General features: G+C 36.9%; 2 protein-coding genes across 2 annotated transcripts; one reads left to right on the top strand and one right to left on the bottom strand.

Moving 5' to 3' along the window:
* Positions 1-3,538: 3,538 nt before the first annotated feature.
* laptm4a (lysosomal protein transmembrane 4 alpha) lies at positions 3,539-12,502 on the bottom strand. The gene is made up of 7 exons (XM_036582031.1): positions 12,118-12,502; positions 10,183-10,303; positions 9,902-9,978; positions 6,870-6,992; positions 6,618-6,713; positions 6,097-6,195; positions 3,539-4,654 (listed from the first exon to the last, which is right to left on the bottom strand). The coding sequence occupies exons 1-7, from the start codon at positions 12,244-12,246 to the stop codon at positions 4,580-4,582; spliced, it is 720 nt and encodes a 239-aa protein (XP_036437924.1). The 5' UTR covers positions 12,247-12,502; the 3' UTR covers positions 3,539-4,579.
* Positions 12,503-14,637: 2,135 nt separating this feature from the next.
* Positions 14,638-22,914, top strand: zgc:153896 (uncharacterized protein LOC569930 homolog). Its single transcript, XM_036582030.1, has 6 exons — positions 14,638-14,884; positions 17,534-17,679; positions 18,846-19,472; positions 19,608-19,839; positions 20,757-20,819; positions 22,803-22,914. The coding sequence occupies exons 1-6, from the start codon at positions 14,638-14,640 to the stop codon at positions 22,874-22,876; spliced, it is 1,389 nt and encodes a 462-aa protein (XP_036437923.1). The 3' UTR covers positions 22,877-22,914.
* Positions 22,915-23,048: the final 134 nt, after the last annotated feature.

Genomic DNA, 23,048 nt, shown 5'->3' with positions numbered 1-23,048 from the left:
TTGTATACTATCCATTATGCCTGTTAAACACTAAAAGAAGAGCCAATAAAAATAACCACAGCATGACTCATATACTTTATATGTTGAGGGAGCTTTTAGAGGCATTAGACCCTTCAGATGTTCCTATCACCGCCACTGTGAACAATTCTAACTTAGTAAGCTTATCTAGAACGGAGCATTTCACACCAAACCACGCTGAATGACCTTGTGTACATCTAGATGATTTAATTATGCCGAAATGTAGAAAAATCTACATGGATGTAAACTTTCTTTAATGTCTGCTGTCACAGACTAGACAACCACTGAACGCTTGGTATGAGTATGAAATGGTCAGAAAAACCTCAGAAATATGTGTCTGTCTGATACTTGTGTGAGATGTGCTTGAGTCAACAGTTCCAGGCCTCTTCAGAAGAATGGCACAGACCTTGAGTCGGCCAGCCTGGTTTTTCATTGGAGTGACAAAGCACTGGTTTAAATCATTCATCCAGTTTCCAGATGCTTCAATCAAACACACACAAACTTAAACAATGCCCACTTGATGAAAGCCCAAGTAACATCATCCCAAAACCAACCACAGCTGTAGACACTGCACTTTTCATGAAACAACAGACGTACTGTTTGAAGTCTTCACTGTTTGTCAAAGCAAAAACTGTAAAAAATTAGTTTGGTTGCCAGGAAACGCAGGGCAGACGGATGCCCGCCTTCAGACTTCAAATCTCCTTGTTAATTCTCACAGCAAACACCAACATTGAGGTCTTATGGAAGAGCAGTAATCTTTAGGCCTTCTCGCCATCCTTCAACTCAGTGCCAAAGCCAGTCTGCTGGACTGTCAGCCCTAAACTCACTGACAATGATAGACAGAGGTATGCTGGCTTCTACAGAGCTTTCAGGACACTGTAGACAGCTGCTGTCCTTTCAGTGACCTGCCTGTATCTGCACTACCAGTCAAAAGTTTGTAATCTGATCCACAGGCTGATGCTTAAATCCGTGAAAATTGTTACCTTAAAAAAATTAAAAAGTGCAGGCCATGCCTATGTATGAATTTATTTTCAAAAATCAATTAATTTAAATGATTCAGTTTTTTGAAATGCCTACAAAAAGTACTTTTCAAAACTTGAAAATCTTCTTCAGTCCTGACAAAAAATCATCCCAGGCAGCTCCTCATAAAGCTGCTTGGCAAAAAAAAAAAAAGAAAACGAAGGAAATCTGTCAACTTTCAACAACCTAATTAGATCATTTCGATTTTGAAGTCCATTTGTTTTTCATAGTTTGATGTCACTTTTGATCTAAAATGAGTAAAGTAATAGGCTAAAAACAAGAAAAAAAATACAGTAAAGTAAAAAGAACTGTGCAAAAGTCAGACACCACCCTTCATTTACTTAATTTCCAGTAAAAAACAACCATCAAGTTAGAGTTTTCAGTATTTAGTGTATCCACTCTTTGCCTTTATTACACCTTCCATTCTTTTCAAGAGACTCACTTTCAGTTTTTCAAAGAAGTCTACAGGAATATTTTCCACATCTCCAAAGTTCACTAAGACATAACATTTTAACTGTAACAGTCAGAGGATGTTCTGAGGATGCTGTCAGGGCCAGTGATTATGTTATACTATGATGTTTTTAGAGAACATTATCCTAGCTCTAAGAACAATGCCAAGCGTTGGCTATAGGGGTATAAAGCCGTCCAGCATTGGACTGTGGAGCAGTGGAACTGTGTTCTCTGGAGTGAAGTAGCTCTAATACCTTTTAGGATGAGTTGGAGTGGAGTTTGTGATCCAGAACTAATCATCCAAAAACAGTACCTGACCTCACTAATGCTCTTTTGGCTGAATATAATCAAATCCTCACTGCAGCATTCCACTAGTGTAAAGTCCTCTCAGAAAAGTAGAGACTGTTACTGCAGCAAAGAAGGACAAACTTCATATTAATATTCTTTATTTTAGAAGAATTCAGAATTCAAATTCATGAAATCAAATTCAGTCACACTGCAGAGAGCACACATGCTCCAGCAGTTGGATACATGTCTACTGCACGGAAAGAAAATATGTTCCTGGTAAAGATTTTCACATCCTGTGCTCAGGTAAACACGGAGGTGAGAAATTCTCTGGATGGCCATAAGGGTTGAAAAGGTTAGGAATGCCCAGCATAAAATATGGCATGTTAAGCAGCTTGTTTACACTGATCTGTCTTTTACTCATCCTTCACAACCAGAGCTACAATAACCAAAGTACGTGCAATAAAAGAAATGGATTTCAGTCGGAAAAGTGTCAAAAACTGTGGCATAATGCTAGGAGGACTGGTCATTGTTTTTTTCTCCACAGTCCAAACTTTCCACTGCTTTTAGGGCAATATTTTAGTTAAACCCCATTCAATGTATAATTAGAATGAATCTGTATATAACAGCAACCAGTATGTATAACTTGACTGTATATTTTGTCCTGCAGATGTTAACTGTTTACACAGATGCATACATATCACAGCATTCAAAAGCTTAGAATTAATGTTTTCAATAATATAATTTGATAAAACAAGCCTATATCTCCAGTTGTGTAGATTCACAGCTTTCAAATCATTAGGAGACTTAGAAGTTGTAAGAAAAGCAGAGATAAGCAGATAGGTCGACAAAAATTAATGTAAATAGATAATTATAGTATATTATTTGTGATTTTGTTCACTTCTTGTTCACAAAATTTTTAGAATACTAAAAACATCTACAACTACCTTCTGGTGAAATGTTTGTGATATTTAAAACCACACTATCTTTATATCTTTACATTACAGTATATGAAATAACAAAATAATCAATATGCCAAAATGATTTCAAACTTTTGGACAGTAGCATAAAACCTATCGAAACCAGAACAAACACAGCCTCACATGATTTCCAGTGAGCTTAGAGGGCATCTAAACTTAGAAGAGTTTTTGGTGTAAACACTTGAGTGACAGTTCAACGTCCTGCTTCTTTTTTCTACAAAGTGTAAAACTGCACTCAAGACATAAATACTGAAGTGTTTTGATGGAAGACAAAGAACCATCTCAGTTCCAAGAGGAACCATCAACCATGTTAAAATTGTAAGATTCAGATTTTTTAAGATTCAGAATGACCCATTTCTCTGATCCTTTGCAGTACACCTGCTAAACCAAATCCGAGCCATGGTTAAGGCCTGTGTATGATCGCACTGTCCACTTCTTTACAGGGCAACTCGCAACAGCGCTCGCACTCCATATTTTAGCGTGTTTTTTTCCTCCTGATTTTAATGAAAAAAATATCTTACATAATTCACCTGTAACTAACACAAGCAGGGGCACATTTTCCGTTTTATGTGGTTGCACTGGCATTAATCTTACATAGTTTTTCTAACGTCTACCTCTTATAATTACACTCAGCATCTTAGATCACCTTGAAAACTGTCATGTTTTAATTGAACATCATCTCTCTACGATGTCAGTATACAAGCTGCAGCTACATAGTTCGCTCCCCTCTATCAATGGTGCCTGTAGCTCTGAATGTATAATGTAGGGAAATGAAAAAGGATACAAATGTTTTAAAATGTTTATTACTTAAGTCATCAGCTCACCAGAATGTGTACAAGAAAAAGAGATCAAGAAAGAGAGAGGGAGTTGCATGCATCCACTGATGTTCACAACACTAGCAGTTTATTTCAAAGCATCATCTCTTGTGAGAGAAGAGCCTCCTCTCTTGTCGGCAATGTGTTGAAAAGCATGACCACTATCTATCACAATAACAGAGCACGATGAACGCTGCTAAAGATGCTGGTACACGGCCCAATGAATGGATGGGTGAGTAGACTGACACAACACTAAATATATAAAACAAGATAAAGTGCTACGACCTCTTTCGCCTATGCTTTGATAAAATCTTACTTTCGCACAAAATACACAGATGGAAAAGGTTTTCTTTTAGTTTCACATTGGATTGTCAAGGACTGGTGTTTAAACTGAAACAGGTTCCTTTACATTAGCCGAGCGAGAAAGTAGTGCTTCTAAATGTTAGAGGACAGGAAATTAGTAAAACAAAGTTAATTTCACAATTATCTCTTCAACTTAGTCACCAAAAAAGCATGGAAAAATAAAAGCGGAAAAGTGAGAAATGTGAAAGCTTTCACTGCTTAATGTGCATTACTTGCTGGCAGATTTTCAGCCCCGTGTTGGTAGAAACTCGTCATTAGAATGATTCACAAGGAATAAACTATACAATGCTTTCTAAAGCACAATTTGCTATGCGACCCAGCTCGCAATGAGGCAAAAATCACCACAAATCAAATTCCCCCATACTGGAACAACCATTTCCCCAAAAACCCACTGCAAAGTCTTATTTCATTTGTTTTCTATTACTTTACAAAAATAGATCTGTAAGTGATGAACTGTCACAATACATTATGAGAGGCATTAAGTCATGCTAATGACAATTATGGTTAAGTCTATGCAATATACAGAGGTTTAAAGTGATACTTGTGGTGGGGAAATCTTCACACCCTCCATTCTACAGAGTGGAAGGTGGGATCAGAAGGCCAAGTAGAGTAACTGCAGTGACTTTAATTAGGAAAAAGAAATGAACTTCAGGCAGGCATGTATGGAGGTGGAGGCTCCTTTGCTGGCATTGTCATGGCCATCTCATAGGTCGGGAGGATGTACTGTATGAGACAAAAAAAGCAGGTAAGATGTATTTAATACAATCCCTTCATAAAGTCATAACCATAAAAGGTCAAGCCTACTATTATGACAGTGCTAATTCATATGCACAGATTTAGCGGAACAACAGCCCAAAATGAAATGGAAGCATATTTTTCAGCCTTACAATGGGAAGGCACACTAAAACTAATTTACACAGTGAGCGCCCTCTGCTGGTCAAACACGGCCAGTGCACTTTAAGCTTCAACAGTAATATCTGTAGTGGGCTGAAGGCCAAAAAGACAAAACAATCTAAAAATAAAAGGAAGGTTAGGTTTAAAATTAAATATTTAAAAACTTCTGATTCTGATCTGGCCCACAACACAGCTTCATATGGCCCGTCACTTATTTACAATTTATTCTTAGATTTTTTTTCTTTCATTTTTCTGAGGCTTAATATTAACATCTGAATAGGAGATTTGTTTTACTCACCAGACACTGTGGCTAGTTACCTAAAACAAGCTATATAAAACCAGCTTATGTTGATGCTCACGCTGTTTAAAGCGTCGTTTAAATATGTTTGTGTGTACTGATCTACATAAGGAGTTATTCTGAATATGGAAAAAGAGACTGGTTGAAAAATTAATTGGACAGCTTTTAACGCACAACATGGCTGCTGTATTGAAAAGACCAATCGCCTTGTTGGTAAAGGCACAAGTGGGAAAGTATTTTCATCAGATTATACCAGTGACTTTAAATATATTTCTGAAAACATACTGTGACTTTTAGTTTTGGGTTTATAGGTCTCCCCATTCTCAGAGCCTAGTCTTGCTTGACTTGCCTTTACATTAGACACTTTACATCAAATGTGAATTTCAGGACTCTTGTCATGAACTTGAGAGTTAATGAATTGCACCATATCAAGCTCCATTGTTAGCCTTGTCTTTAAGTCCAAAAAAAAAGAAGAAAGAATGGAGGCACGGTTTTCTATTACCCAGTTTTGTTATTACATTACTGTGATGTTGATTTGAACAGGACTACTACTACTGATGAAGATCCTTATTCAGCAAATTATAGAAGGTAATTCACTCTAGAATTATTACTTTGCTGGCTTGTAAAAACTACAGACACTGCAAAGTTGTACTGGTTTAAAATCATGGATCTCGTGAGCAATCACTCAAATTACAGCACCTCCCAAGTAAAACTATTCCAGCTTCAACAGGACTTAAAGCCTACTTCGATTAACACATTGCGATTAACACGCGATGCATCAGATCTGGTGTGAAATCAGCTTAAGAGTGAGGTCAAACATGAAGGGCTACTCACAAATTTGCATACTGATTTGCACAAGTCCAAATTTGTGACTGCTATCATGCTTAAATATATGCACTGTGACCAACAGCAAAGCAACTCTTCTCTTAACAGCCTACTGAGAGCAGCTGGTGCAGTTGTTGCAATTGTTTACCTGAGGTGGGGCCTCAAAAGCAGGGTAAACAGCAATCTCTGGCATGTTTCTATTGTTGATGTACTTGTAGCAGTTCCACACACAGTTGATCAAGTAAGCCTGTATTCAAAAAATTAAAAAAGGTCATTTTGATATGAAAGAATACTGATATTGAAAGTAACCAGATACAGAACACAGATGTCTGGTGCCGTAGCCAGTTAACAGAAAAGTAGTGATGCACTGAAATGAAACGAAAATTCTTGGCCGAAATCGAAACTCATAACACAGGGTCAAAACAGGAAACAGTGTTTTTGTTTTGCTTTTTTTTAATGTTTGACTTTTTATTGAGGCTTCTGAGTGAAACAAAACAGATGAATAAATTGTAATTTTTTAACGTTTTGTAAATTTCATAACCATTAAAGCTGTTTTAACGTGTTTACATTGAAAAAGCACTGACTGAAGTGCTGCAGTTGAGGAAAGAATATATAATCTGAACATGGCCTAATATATGTATTCTAAATTGCAAGGGACAAAAGAGGTACCTTGAGGATGATAAGGACTGCAAAGAAGATGAGCACAAACAGCAGGAGGCAGCTAGAATCCAGAGAGAGAAGGTTGTCTTTGTATGGGAAGTCCGGCTAAAAAACAAAAAAGGACCATCAAATTACACAGATTTTCAAAATGGTCAGTGTGCAGAATTTCACTGGGCCTTTCAAAGTAAACAGCTAAAGCTGATCTACAACAGCCAAACTGAGAGACATAAACAACAAGAAAGATCCAGGAAGAGCACTGACCAGCTGATCCAGGTAGTCCTTGATCCTGGGCAGGTAGGTGAGGGAGCTGATGGCCACCAAGCAACTCAGAGCAAAGTCAAACAACTGGTAGCAGAAGAACGGGATGAGCCAGCCATCGCGGTGCTGCCGTAGAGGAAAATAAACACACAGCTTCTTTGTTATGTTGTCAGTGGTCTGCTGTATTTCTGTTGCCTAAACAACGTAAATACCTAGTTACAACATGTATGAATGCATTTACTGCTAAATGTTTGCACCATACTTTCCAAGAACTGCGAACATAATGTTCAAACCGTCTTCCACTGTGATATCCTCATCCTAATTCTACATCAACATAGGCCTATGTTGATCATGAATTTTGTTTAACGATTTATTCCCAAATAAAAAACTGTGATTAATAACTTTTTTGTTTACTGCATGCAACAATTAAAGTACATGCCTAAAGTGGTCAAATTGGCTGATTAGCTATCTTGCTTCCTCAATTCTCAGCAGTTCTCAACTGAGGACTGACATAGCTCGAGCTCAAAAAATTACTCAGTGTTGCCGTCTGAAGGTGTCAGAAGTTAGAACTTCCGTTGTTTTATAAATCCATAATATGTTTCAATAAATGCATTCTGCTTTCTTTTATTTACATGTATTTGCCTCAAACCCAACAGATGAACCCGCACCCAATTTACATTCTGTTTATTGTGATGTAAACAAGTGACCAAAACCTATTAAATAAGGAAAATAATCACAGTCAGCTCAAATTATTGCGATTAGATGATTCTGTAACAATTGTGACAGGCTTACATCCACATTTTCTAAGACGTTTCTTTAGCATCTCTGAGAGATTAAACTAAGCGCAATCATTCACTAATAATTTACATTGGAAAACCATTTTACCATTTTACCATTTTATCCTTCAAAGAGATATAAAAATAGCAGATCTAGTGTGGAAAATCTATGGGACAGGAGGCGTCTACTCAATACATTAATATATAGGGAGTAAAAGGAAGTTCAAAGGCAAATTATTTTTGTCATATTGCTAAAGAACTACATACACTAGGTCATAAGTAGTGAGCTTGACAATTCTAGCTTAACACAGGCAGCTCTGAATGTGATGTGCTTTTACATTGGAAACTATGGGCACTACTGTCTATCAGGTTAGAAAAAAAAACCAACAAAAACAAAAACAGACAAACAAACAAAAAAAAAACATCAAACCTGTTCTGACCGTTGAGCTCACGCAAGACTGTGAAATGTAGGCTGGCATGAATGACATGAGGACACTTAAAAAAAAACACAATTCTAACATCATATAAGCCTTACAGATTCTAATATCATCCATGTTTCTGTCCAAAGGAATACAGGATCTCTTGTGGGACTGATGCATAGGTCACCAACCGTGCTCCTGAAAAGCTACCTTCCTGTAGACTTTCAGTTCCAACCTTGTTTAACCCCTTATTACTGTCTAATTATTGCCTTCAGAAGTCCTTGATTAGCTGTTTGAAATGTGTTTGTTTTACACAGAACATTTGGTGGCCATTGCCCTACTGAATACTTCTTACAGCAAAAAAAGGGAACCTGCTTTGCACTTAGTATCTGATGCAATGTAAATGAGCAATTGTGCAAACTCTAAAGCAACCCCTCCACAAGGAATCATTAAAAAAATAAAATAAAATAAAAAAAACTAAATCTGATATTGTGTAAGGAATACAAATTTGGGTGTATCTCTAATTCCTTAAATTCCAGCAACAATTCTTTAAGAATTTTTAAGAATTTAAAAATCTGCCTAATTAAATGGTTAAGATATAAACAAAGTCATTCAGAATGGTTTAATGTCAAATGCTCTGTTCTAGAAAAACAGTCAGTATTGTTTAAAGTGGTAGTGAAAGGAATCATATGTCTGAAGAGTTTAAAGTGTCTAAAGACTCCCTCACAGAAAGTTCATTGTATGAAATACAAATACACTGCCTGATGCCCGGGACATAGTTTTCCGATTAGTTTCGAGAATGCTTCAGCCTCAAATGTATTTTATAAAATACACTGATGGCAGAGAGGTCCATGGAGGGCCTTATGCTGCAAAATAGTATCCAATACTCACTCACAAAACTTGTGTAGGTTTACTGGTGGTTTTGGATAGTAAATAAAATGGCTATATTTGCACTTTAGACATTGCAATCCCTGGGTCTTATCACCACCACTGTAAAGAAATCCAAGTCGGTAGGTTTCTGTTCAATGCACAATTTCACATCAAACCACTCTGAATGACTGATTATATCGCAACCATTTACTTATTCACACATTTTGCCTGTAACTATTTCCATTTAACTATACTGTGTAAAAAACACCCTCACTATTAGGTTTAGTAGAATTCGAAGAATCGGCTGATACTTAAGGTTTCCACATTGTTATTGGACAAGAAAAGTGATACCTTTCCACATCTTATAGAAGTGTCACAGCAACAGCAGTCTTATAATATTTAGAAATAACCCAAACTTAGAGTGTCCTTTTAACACTGCATATGCTATTGTGCTATACTGTTGTTTAGATATTGGTTAATTTTGACAAGGTGGACAGCCCTACCTTAAAAGCCACTAAAGTAGAGCACGTTATTCATATCAGTTAAGGGGAAAGCCTAACAAGAATGTGAGCATGTAACTACAATGACTAGGGTCACTACCTTTAATGACTGACACCCAGTGTTCCCACATATGAATAATTTTATGCTACAGCGACCACAGTTTAACACTGACAGAAGTGAATGACTACAATGGAAACACTGTTCACTACTTAGCAATTAAAATTATGCCATTACTTATTAATTTAATGTCTGTTGTCCTTTTACTTGTCCTGAGCTAAATATAACAATCATAAGCAATATTAAACATCACCCAAACTGAATGCTGTGAACTGATCTAGTCCTGAACTAAACTAAATAGTAGAATGTATGAATAAGAAATAAAAATGAGAACACCTAAGCTGCATAATTCAGAATCAAGAACTACATAAGACAAAACCAGACAGCAACTGTGGCCTGCATGTGCACTTACAGTAATGGCGCCATACACCATCATGGCACTGATGGTGAGCATCAGTAGAGAGATGGCAAATCCCACACAGGCATTTTCTAAAGGAGACAACAGAGAAATAAAACAGTGAGTTTCCCCATTATTCTTAGGTTATACCATGCAGCGCAAGCATTGCAAAAGTTAAAAACACAACAATTAAATTTACATTCAGTTACAAACTACAGTATTGAGGTCTGTTCCCCTACCAACCATACCAGCATGACTAGAGCACAATCATAGCTGCCTTTACCATTATAACCTACCTGACATTCTGTCTGAGGCGAAGTAATGCTCAATAACCTCATACTGCAGATCAACAGTGGGGACGTTCTCAGGGTGGGTGACTGCCACAGTCAGCAAGATGCCCATCAAGAGGTTTACAACCTGAGAAAAAAGATGGTAAGAGGTAGATTAGTGACCAATCATACATGTTATGTATATTTAATTACTGAGCTTACTAATAGGGATGCACCGATATGACACTGTGGGCACTTGCCAATATCTAATACTTTTCCAATGAAGATGCCCATATGTAAACATTTGTACAATGTAAAAATTGGGACTAAATCCACCTGGATTAGCATTACAGAAAAATAGATGACATTAATTATAAATAATTATAAATAAACATAACACAAATTTAGTAAAATGAATTAAATGCAGATATTTCAGCACAGTAATACAGCATCACCTAGAAGTTCTGCTGACCCAGAGTACAAGAAACACATGACCAAATATAGATCTGAAATGTCGATAGTTTTTCCCGATATCATAGTGCATCCCTTTTTATTCAACTGCTTCCAATACAAAACAATTTTGATGAATAAATTAGTTATCAATATCCACAGTGGAAAACAACAGATCTGAAAGAATGTCAGATTTCTTGCGTTATCTTTCTTTATTAGTACTACCTGAAGGTACCTTAAATCAGACAAAACCAGACACAGGAATTATTTTACTAAAAATAAGAATATCAAAGTTTAGTAACGGTTCTTTTCAAGGGGAACTCCACCAATTTTTCAAAATTTAATTAAATGGTTAACATGTCAACAAAATCATTCAAAGTAATTTGGTGTGAAATGCTATGTTTTACAGAAATTTACAGTCAGAATTGCTAAGAACCAGACGTCTGAGACGTTTAACGCCTCTAAAAGCTCCCTCACAGTAAGTTATTATATGAAAGGGTTAGGGGTTCCCTGCTCAGTGTCTGAAACATTGTTTTACAGTAGTTTTGTGATGAGGTTTTGGTGCAAAACGTATATTAATCAGTTTATTTTAATCCATCCATGGTGGAGAGATAAACGAAGAGTGTTTCAAGGCAAAACCGTCTACGAAGAAAACGTGTTTTTTCAGATTGACCACTATTTTACAGTCATCGACGTTACATAAGAAGACGGGTAGGTTCACTGGTGGTTTTGGATAGCAAATAAAATAGCGATATTTACATTGTAGATATAGGAGTCATCACCACCACTCTAAAGATATCTGAGTCTGCAAGTTCCTATGCATATTAATTATTTCACATCATTAAATCTAATTGACTTTATTTATATTTCAACCACGGAATTATACATAAATTTTGAAAGATTGGTGGATTTCCCCTTCAATGTTAGCTCGAAGCCAACAAGTTTAGGCCTGAGCTGACGCTAACGGTAACCATCGCATATTTATCTTAGCCAACGAACGAGTTTAGAGAAATCACTCACAAAATTAACCGACTTAACTAGTTAGCTCTGACATCTCTGACTGCAGTAACAAGAGTACTGCCACTTTCCCATCAGAAACATTATTAACAATAACATTAAATTTGAGTTTTAGCTCCGATACGGCTTACGTAGCGTTAGCTAGCTAACCTAGCTAACTTACCTAGCTGGCTAGTATTTTATGTGAACTAAACGTTAGCACAAGATTAAACCAACTGCCTATGAACTTGTATTGTTTTAAACAACTTTTTCATAAATAAGGCAACCAGGGTGTTATTTGGAAACGAAAAGAACATATTCTCATAAAATATTTAATAATATGTCAGTAGTAAATTCTATCAGCAATTGAGGAACTGATGTGCTGCATCGGGCTGACGAAACGGCTAACGTTAACGTTAGAGTGGCTAACGCCAGCTAGCTAGCTGTCCGGGTAGCGATTTGGAAAAGATAAACGTTTAAAAAACAACGTAGAACTCAGCTGTCTTAAAAACATACCATGTACCAAGTGCCGAGAATGATCGTCCCCGTCCTGACATGACAACATCCACAGCATCTTGTGGTGTAAAGTCTGCTGCGGCTCGGTTTAAAATGCATGGCGTCGTTATGAACACCGTGAAGGAACATCGGAGGAGGAAAAGCTCGGCCCGAAAACAAAAACAGCACTCAGATCAACACACCTCCGCCTCCAGCCCACGCACTGAATCAAGGCGAAAATATTCAAGATAAACCGTTTTAAAGGTCCTGTATTCGCCTGGAGCTGGGGCGGCTGTGAAGCAGCTGTATGTTTCTAGAAGCTCCGCTCTGCAGCTCAGCTCAGGGTTTGGTTATATAGCTAACCTAAATATAACCGACAGAACCAGCCGCTGGGTTACACTGCACTGAGCACAGCACAGCTGCTACCCATGAAGGGAGATTCTGTACAGCATCAGTCAGTTATGATTTATAGAATACATTATTATTTTCACAACAACAACAATAACAACAACAACAATAATAATAACAATAATAATAATACGTAAAAAGGGAAGTTAATGAACAAACTTTAAGTTGGCTTGAAAAAGCCACCTATTAATGTTGAAACGTTAAAAGCAGTTGTAGACTGTCGCTGGTCGCTAAAGTACATTTCTATGGTATGCCAGGTGGTTGCTAAGGTGCAGCTAGGCAGTTGCTATGGTATCCCAGGTGGTTGCTAAGGTGTTGCTAGGTGGTCGCTGTAGTATCCCGGGTGGTTGTACTGTGCAAAGTCAGACTTCCCCCTCAATTATTATTCCATTATGGCCATTGAGTACAAGTTATTCCTCTTTTAGGAGATATTTCTGAGGAAATTAAATACCAAGATAATACCACTTGCATAAGAAAAGGAAAATCAAAGGAATATAGTGGAAAAAGCAAAGTTTCCAAAACTACAGTTCTACAGTTCAGTACAGCAAAATTGGGACTCCTAACAGTGCAAGACCTAGTAGACCACCAAAACTGTCCCCTTCAGACAAACAGCACTTAAAGCTTGTATCTTTGAGGAAGAGGAGAAATCAAACTCCACTCTTGATTCAGATCTGAAACAATCCACAGGTGTTTCTGTCCATCCATCCACTGTGAGAAGACAACAATGCAATGAGTTTGAAAGGATGTGTAGGTGCTAGGAAGCCCTCACTGAGAAAAGAAAAAAAAAATTGCAAAGCAAACAAAGAAGCTGCTGGTGTTCTCAGAACAATGAACAATCCAGACCTCAACATCACTGAATGTGTTTGAGATTACTTGGATCATTGAAAGCAGAAAATGCAAATCATCTTACAAGACTGAACTTTGGAGGTGTGAAAAAACATCCCTGCAGATTTCTTTGAAAAGCTGAAAGTAAGTCTCTTGCAAAGAATGGAAGCTGCGATAATAGACACAATAAATACTGACACTAAAACAATTTTATTTAACGGCCGTTTTGACTAGAAGTTAAGTAAACAAAGGGTTGTCTACGGCAGTATTGTGTGTGATGTACTAATATACTGGCAGTCAAAAAGAACTACTCAGATGGACATACACTGAGTTGCCTGTTTATTAGATACTCCTGCCTTCTACCTGTGAGGTCCACTAGCCTTACAGGTTTGCTAGGTGTATAGTTACAGACCGCAATCTGTTGTTGTCCACCCTCTACTCCATGCATCATTGGTCATTTTCTGAGCTCAGGACTGGTGTTGACCAGGTACTGTTTGGGAGCTGGACCATTCTCAGCACAGCAGTAACACTGACATGGTCATGGTATCAGACACAGGTACTCATCCCCATAGCACTAGTGTATCCAATCACCCTGGACAGCATTAAAGAATACATGGGAAGATGTTCCTGTAGATGACAAAATAATAAATATATAATAATAATAATAATCTAGACAACTATAGTAATAATAATAATAATAATAATAATAATTAGTATTATTATTATCATTTGAGAGTGTGTACCATGTGCAGATTACTATTCTAATTAGTGAAATTAGCTACTTTAAGTGCAGCTATTGCTGACACACTCATGTTCAACTGCACACATGCAGCTTGTATAATCTCCACAGAAGTAGAGCCAGTAGATTGGACTCTAAAGCAGCTGCACAAAAGCCTAAGATTATGATGTCTAATGGCAAGTGAATGAAGCCCCCCAGCATTGGGCTGTAAAGCAGTGGAACTGTGTTGTCTGCTGTGATGGATCAACCAACATCAGTACCTGAGCTGAATGAAATCAAGAGGCTGTTATTGTAGCAAAGTGGGACAAACTCTGTATTAATACCCTTGATTTCAGAAGAAACACTGGATTAGCAGATATCTACAGGATTATAATTTAAGGGTGTCATTCTAATGCCATTAGAAGTTATTTGTGCACTATAGATTCTACACAGCTCAGAAAGGGCAAGTATTAAAGTTCAGCATTGTAAGATTACAATGTTCAGCACAATCTTATCTACCTGACAGCAGCTATAAAGCAGAGACCCACATCGGCAGTGCTTGACAGTGCTTGGTGAGACAGTCTCTCAACATGAAGTCTGAGCTTCTGCTGCTAATTGTTTTTTTCCTCTGTGTGGAAAGCAAGCCTTTCCACAGCACACTGAGGAGGAAACATAACAAACTGCTGCTAATATCTTTTGATGGTTTCAGATGGAACTATGATGAAGATGTGGACACACCAAATATGGACCAGTTGGTAAAAGAGGGTGTGAAGGCAAAATACATCACGCCGCCCATGATTACCATGACATCTCCATCACACTTCACTACTATTACAGGTAAGAAAACACTCCGTATGTGCATTCGTTACACTCACAGCCAACATAATGAATATGAGTGATAAACAGGAAGAGCTTGGTGACTAGCGATGCTGTCTAAATAGCAAGCAGAATAATAATCGTCTCTATTACACAGTGTTGGAAACTGCCATTGATAATGTTTTGCTTTTGGCAGCAATAACCAAAGATTTGACTGGGTGATCTACACTCTTAAAGCTAAAACGTTCCTAAATGGTTCTTGGTTTGTATATACAGTTCTAGGAACCACCTATAACTGGTATAAATCCAGTGCATGTGAAGAAATACATGCACATATCATTTTCCTTAAAACAAAAAAATGAGGCCCTTTTGGGGCCTAAAAATGGTTCTTCCATGATGTTGCTGCAAATAATCCTTTTAATCACTGTTATTTTTTAAGAGTGTATGAGTACATCTGTCTCTAATCAACTATATGCCAGCAAATGATTGTATAAAGTGCTCTTATTTGCATTCAGAGTTGTTTGAACATAACAGGCAACATTAACAGACGGTTTTACGCTCAATAACTTCTGACCCTTTCTTTTCTGCTGAAACCCTCAGGACTGTAACGCATGTTCATTTTAGTCATAATGGTAATGATGCTAATAGGAGTGCACCCAGGCAGAGCTCCAACATGTGACCTAAAACTGTGCAAAAGTCTTAGGCCATTAGAGAAAATGACATGTAAAGCAACTATTATTCTGAGCAGTAAGCAGTAGTGTTTATTTCTTTGAAAAATAAAAACACTAGCATTAGAATAAATCCAAATAAATTAACAAAAAATTGTGAATTTATATGTATGTGTTACAATATCCAAACCTCTTCCCAGTATTTTGTTGCTGTCCAAAGAAAAACATATATCTCAAAAATACTAACTTTACAGGAGAGGGCAAAAACTCTCTGAACTTTTACTGTAGGTGAATGTAAAAAGGGTTTTATTCCAATTCATTTTGGAACATTTCTGTTGGTCCATTCATCATTAAATCTTCACACAAGATAAGAAACAACTGCCATGTTCAAATGATGTAGAAAAATAAAAATCAACAAAAATGGAGAATCATGTTTTTCTTTGGACAGTGACGATTTACTATTAAGGATGCACAATGATATCAGGAATCATCAGAATCGGCAGATTACTGCTTAAAAATGATTGGAATAGGACCGATGTAGATTTGACTGATACCTTAAACTGATATTTGAGGACATATCTATTATACTATGGAAGAGAAGAACCTTTAGGCAACGCCGGGCTACTGTGCCAAAGTACCTGCATTTTTTTATTTTACTGCAGTTTAAACCCTATACAACCAAATGTTAATGTTAATGTCTCTAAAGTTAATCCAGGTCAATGTAGTCTCAGTTTCTATATGTTATAAATGTTTCTTCATCAGCATTTGCAGATATGGATATTGGCATCAGCCCAGGATTCTCATATTAGTACAGCCCTAGTTATCATCCAATATCCAGTTTATCTAATCAGTCCTTCAGTGAATTGAATCAGGTGATGGCAATGGACTTAACGTATTCATGCAATGGCTGGAGTGCAGGGAGAAGTCAGGAAGAGGAGAAGTCACCTGTGTTTTTCTAACCAATGTACTAAAAACTCTTATGACAACAATAAATTCTTGTTACTTTTTGGTGTAATCAGGTTTATCTGCTTTTTTGTAATGTTATATAGTGTTTTTAAAGGCAGAATCACAGAACATACACAATATAGAAAAGATAAATAGTTTTAAACAATTTTCATGGCAGACTTTTGCACAGTACTGTATAGCAACAATATTACATAGGTAGCAACCTACCAATGGCAGTTCATGAGATCAGTGAGTGGTGGTGGATGGATAATCATTTTAACTTTGTCCAAATTGCAGATATATGCTTACTTAGGCATGTGAACAGTTTCCAGCATGGTTGGTGGTTTTATTCTTGATGCTTCCATACTGTTATTCATATGTTCGTACATACTACTTCCAGAATCTGCCAATATTTCTCCACTGATCATGAAAGCTGAACAATCAATAAGTGAAAAACAAGGCAACTTTGCTTTCCATTACAGTTCACATACACACACTTACACACACACACACACACACACATACACACACACAAACTCTAAACCGTTCCTCCTTCTGGGTTGTGGAGGGGTGCTGGAGACCATCACAGCAGCCATTGGGCGACAGGCAGGACACACCCTGGACAGGTCACAGTTCACATAAATAAATTAAATTAATATTATTATATGCTCACTCATCAGGTTCTCAAAATTATAATGCTGGTAAAATATGCAGAGTTGACATTAAAACTAGTACAAGGGTTAGTTAGATCTCTGATAAGACCTAGAGTTCCTTGTCTCTTCAGCACTTTGACAGAACTCTTTCTATTCCAAGCAATGGGCAAATCCTATCAAAGGTTATACAGATACATAGCTGACTCCAGTTTTAGCCTGCAAAATGATAATCTTCATATCTCCGTGTTCAAGGTCCTGAGGTGCCACATTACCGCTTAAGCAGATTAGAAGTTCTTAAAGCGATAATGAAATCTCTCTTTGCTCACGCTACTCATTTTTTTACAACTAACCATCTTTTAGCATTTTTTTCATTATAAAATTACAACAGTATTATTTTTATACAGGGCGATGGATAGAAGATCATGGTGTTGTCCATAACTTGATGTTTAATTCCACATCTCTTCTGAAAATAACTCATAAGGCAACTCTGAAACGATCCGAGTGGTGGGATAATGGAGCGTTGCCTTTGTGGATTACAGCACAGAATCAGGTGAGGAATTATTTTGCCTTATGGTTAAGCCTGAATTTGCCGTTTAAATTTTAAAATTTAACATATACTACAATAAATTGGTTGCATTAAAATGAGTATGGTTGCAATTAAATGTAATGTTTGTAATTAAATGAATATCTATATTTTCACATTTATACAACAGTAGATAAGAATGATGAGAATGTTTTTCAGATTCTATGCATTCTTCATGCTGTTTGGTCAAATGCAGCTCCTTAAGGCACAACAGCAGAAGTACTCTATGTGCATTGGCAGACTGTTACAACAGTCAGCATTCCTTGAACAGATTTTCTACGTTGACTACAAAAATGAACAAATTACTTAAAAAGCTCCTTATTTCATGTGTTCTGTTGTTGCATTTATTTAATTTCTAAAAAATGTGATCTAACAAAGCCAAACATTCGTGCCTGCAACCACATCACAGCCATGATATTATTCATGGTAACTCTCAACTAAATAAATAAAAAGTAAAGCAAAGAATATTATTTCAAATTTGCTTAATTATTCACGTTTTTCATCACACAAGTAGCATCCTTTTGCGATATGGATAGCATGGTGAAGTTGGTATATTGACAATTTGCTGGATCGATTTCCCATTAAATGAACATCCAGAAAATGACCAAACAAGCATTTTCTTACTTCTGAAAGACAGAGAACAAACTACAACCAAATAGATTTAAAAAATGTTCACTGTTAAATTTCACTGAACATAATGTTTCTGTAATGCAAATTAGAATGTGCCGTTGGAACTAACTGTTGTATAAAGTGTGTTAAAGTAGTTTTAGAGGTGAGTAATTAAAGACAGAGTAGTCGTTTGGCTGCACATGTGGGTGAGTAGTTGAAAGGCAAAGTGGATAAGACACTCTGTATGTGGGTAACAGGGTTTGAGTCCCTTTTCAGGCAGTGGCATCTCTGCTGTGATGTTAGGCTCCTAATGCCAAATTCCATCTAATTACATAACTTGATCATTTCTGTTATCACAGCCCTTAACAGTGTGTTTATCACTCATACTGTGATGATAAAAAATGATTAATCATGCAGTCCTACAACTGGCCTACAACAATCAGAAGTAATAGTCTTTGCTAAATGTTTTTTTCTTAAATGTTAGCTTGTTAAACTAAATATTCTTTATGTATCATATAATACAGGGTCTTAAGACTGCATCTTATTTCTATCCTGGTGGGGGAGTGAACTACAGTGGGCAGGCTGTGGACAGATCCCTGGTAGAGGAATACGGTCACCCTGATGATAATGAAACCGAGTGGCGCCAGAAAATCGACACAGTTATGGAATGGTACACCAAAGAAGACTTTGACTTTGTCACTCTTTACTATGGGGAACCCGACAATGTGGGCCATATGGTGGGACCAGAGACGCCCGAGAGAAGGAAGATCATTGAGCAGATTGACCGCACAATTGGGTATCTAAGAACATCGATCCAAAAGCACAATTTAGCTGATAGCCTCAATGTCATCATCACGTCAGATCATGGCATGACCACCATTAAGAAGAGCCCAGATGTTAAGGAAATCAAACTCTCTGAGTACATGAATTTCCTGCAGTTATCTCACTTTGACCTACTGGACTATGGTGGATTTGGCATGATAAGACCCAGGAAAGGCAAAGAGCAGGACGTCTATGATGCGCTGAAGAATGCCCACCCAAATTTAACCGTCTACAAGAAAGAAGAGATTCCTGAACACTTTCACATTGCGAAAAACAGTAGAATCCAAGATATTGTTCTTATTGGAGACTTAGGCTTCAATTTGAACTCGGTAAGCTGTGTGGCCTTTCTGTGTGTCTTTTTTTTTTAAATGAAAACTTTGACTCTAAGCATAGGAAATTCTGCTACAAACATCCATTAAGCCATTTTAATTTCTAATTTCTATAATTTTATTTTTGTATTGCAGAGGATTATCTTGTATGTGAACAAAGGAGACCATGGCTTCAATAATCAGGAAATGGACATGAAAATGATATTTAGAGCATTTGGACCAGATTTCAAGAAAAATTTCTTAGCTGAGCCTTTCGACAGTGTCAGCATCTACCCACTGATGTGCAAGCTGCTGGGTGTAAACCCAGCCCCGAACAACGGCACCCTCAGCGACACTGAACGCATGCTTGTGGAGAACTTTGGTGCTTGTAAGTCCTTGACCTGAACCTATCAATGAGATACATGGAAATTACTTGTTGATTGTAAGGCACCAAACTGAGCCAATAACTATATCATTATCATACTACAGCAATGCTTCTCTAAGACATATTTCAAAGTATATATTTGCTGAATTTAACGTATTTTAATATACTGTGCTAAAGTTGTCACATTTTATACTTTACTTTTTTAACTTTGTTAAAATTGTGCATTCATAATTTGCAGGAAATTAACATATTTAAATTTGCCCCCCTGCAAAGTATGTGTTAACCCAGTTTTAGGTTAAAAAACTTTGGAATACACCTATATATCCCCCTTTAATATTCTCAGGACCACTGAAATATACAAGTTAAACTTCAAACTGACAAGAGCATCCATTATGTTATGCTATGAATGCTTTCTCCCTTCATGGGTAACCAAATATATCTCCATTGTTCCACAACCTAAATGTTAGGGTTGATAATATATGATTTTGATATGACAGTGATTGTACTTTATGTAGGAATGCACTGATATGGGAACCGTAGTCTGATCCCAAAGCTGACCATTTATAAAATGCTGAAAACGGGACTTCATTTACCTGGATTACCATTACAAAGAAAAGTGAGATGTATTTCTGTAGGGTTGCACATGCGATAAAATAAATAAAATAAGATTTTTAGGATTTTAGCACAGTAGCCCAGGGTCTCCTAAACATCCTTTTCTTTTAGAGTACAATATCATCAAATATCGGTTTGAAGTATCGACCAAATCTAGACATCTGTCCAATTCCAATCACTTTCATGCAAATACCTGCTGATACCTATATGATTCCAGTATCATTGTGCATTCATAATATAATTTATGCATTTATACAGTCTCATAATTCTTTTCTTACTGAGTCAAAAATGTCCCCTTTTTCCATCAGCAACAACAGCAACCCCTCAAACTGCATTTACAACACCTGCTGCCACTACAATCCAGGGAGAAGGTGAGCTCTGTCGTTTGCAACTGTGGTTGAAGTATAAATGTTGTAAAAAGTTTCTTTCTGTTTTGAAGATGAAATGTGGTCCTCCATCCTTATAGTTCTGGAAGCATATTTTAAAATGAGACCTAGCAGTTTATACAGAATGTTTCATATCCTGACACACAATTATGTTGCTTATATTCCTACTCAAAAGTGGCCGACGGCTGCATGCTATCTGAAAGGTTGGTAAGGCAATTGAGGACCTCAGCGTATTACATTTTTAGAGGGCTTAAAATGCCTACTGGCACCCCCTGCCTCAGGCACCCTACACATCTCAACTTAATATGATGATTCAGCCCAAAATCTCATTTTCACATTAATCACCCTCACCCCAAACATACTTCATGAGTCAGGACATGTTTGATGTCCAAAGTCTGCTTCTTTAGTTGTGCACTGTAGTTGCAAGGCTAACAAGGATGCTTATATTCAGCGAAGGGGAGTAGCTAGTTCCATTTACTCAGTCACCAGTTACATATACTTAATTACAATTTATATGGATTTATGCTTCTCTGAGTATTTTCAAATCATAATTGTACTTTTACTGAAGTATATGAGTATACTCACGTATGTCTGAAAAAAGTGATGTAGTGAGTTATTAATTATTTTTCTGTATCTAATTTCTGTTGTGTTGGTTCAACTCCTGGACTGTCTTTCTGTTGCTCACACCGCTCCCTTGAAAGCATTTTGTTTTAGTCTAAAATAATCCCAAAAAGAGAAGAATAGGGCCTAATGGATGTTAGGTCCTATCAGTTCCATGATTGAGGTGCCATTTAGCCCTCTCAGAAATGGAACTTTTAAACATTTTTTCAACAGTAAACATGAGAAAGCATGCATGTACCATTAAACGTGTTTTAACACATTTCAGAAACAGCATTTCGTTTTTTACAAGGTTTCTTTACTGACAATGACTAATAGCGAGTAACAGGGGTGACACACAGGGTTAACAGGGTTAGCAACATGTTCTTTCAAAGTAACGTCAATCAGTGTAACAACCTCAAAATGAGAGAACTTGCTTAGCTTCCCATGATCTTCAGGAAATGTGGATAATGCAGTTTCCGTTGAATATGTGCCTTGTGGAATATTCCAGATAATTCATAGAAGTGAATTTGTACAGGTAACAGGTTTGAGTAAATGTTGTGGGACACAAATAAAAGGTACATTTTTCATAACCTGCAATGGACCCTGTAAACATTTTCATAACCTAATGAAATAGATGTTAAATGGATTCATACTTCAATGCAAATATAATAAGATTATTATAATACTGATATTTTCAGGTGAAGTGTAGTTATAGTGGACTAGGACACTTAAAATGTTTTCTAATTGCTGTAGATAGATTTTGTTCATGTTTTAAGTTATTCATCTGAAATAAGCCAATAGGTTGTTGTGAATGACACTTTACATGTGTTAAACTTATTTTACCTTTACTTTACAATCAATAAAACACAAATGGCACCTTCTAGTTGAGTCATTGCATACAATAATTTTACTTGAGCATGGGTTTAGGCTGCTCAGCCATCTGTACTTGAGTGACTTGATAATTATTAGAAAAGTTAAATTAGATCACTGTCTGAACAGGAAAGGGCACAAAAACTGGACAGAGCATTAAGTTCGCTTCAGCAGTCCCTTACTTTAAGCTGGTGACTGGCGCCCTCTTGTACCTTCAGCCTGTAAAGACAGCCTGGCCTTACTACAAAGTCCTCAAGTGCTGACATAGGACAACATACTTCATCTGCAGTCCACAGACTCTTATACTGCCTGCCTAGTTAACTGTATTGATTTTTGTCACTTTACTTCTCCTTAAATCTCATATACTAACATATTAGGGACAGGGACAACATTTACAATTAGTTTTAGACATTTAAATAATAATTATTTTTTATTGTACCATATTTGTGTATGTCATATATAAGGATGAAACTGACCACTCTTATTTTTACGCTGCAGGTGGACATGCTGGAAGAATACAGATGTCTGTCAGTCTTTTGGCGATCATGATACTAATCCTGTCCCTCATTTGACCTGTGTCACATCTGGTTTATAGCAGTAAATGTTAAGCAGACTGTATCAGTGCATTCTGTAGCTGATAACATGTAGTAAGTGAAATGGCCTGTTTTTCAGTCAATGTTATTCATATAAAACCAATGTTTTACTTGTGGTGAACTCTGAATCATATTTATTGCCCAACATGAA

This window comes from Colossoma macropomum, unplaced genomic scaffold (genome assembly GCF_904425465.1).
Source record: "Colossoma macropomum unplaced genomic scaffold, Colossoma_macropomum, whole genome shotgun sequence".
In the NCBI taxonomy this organism is placed as follows: Eukaryota; Metazoa; Chordata; class Actinopteri; order Characiformes; family Serrasalmidae; genus Colossoma; species Colossoma macropomum.
The sequence above is the reverse complement of the archived record's forward strand: the minus strand, read 5'-3'. Positions and strand labels throughout refer to the sequence as shown.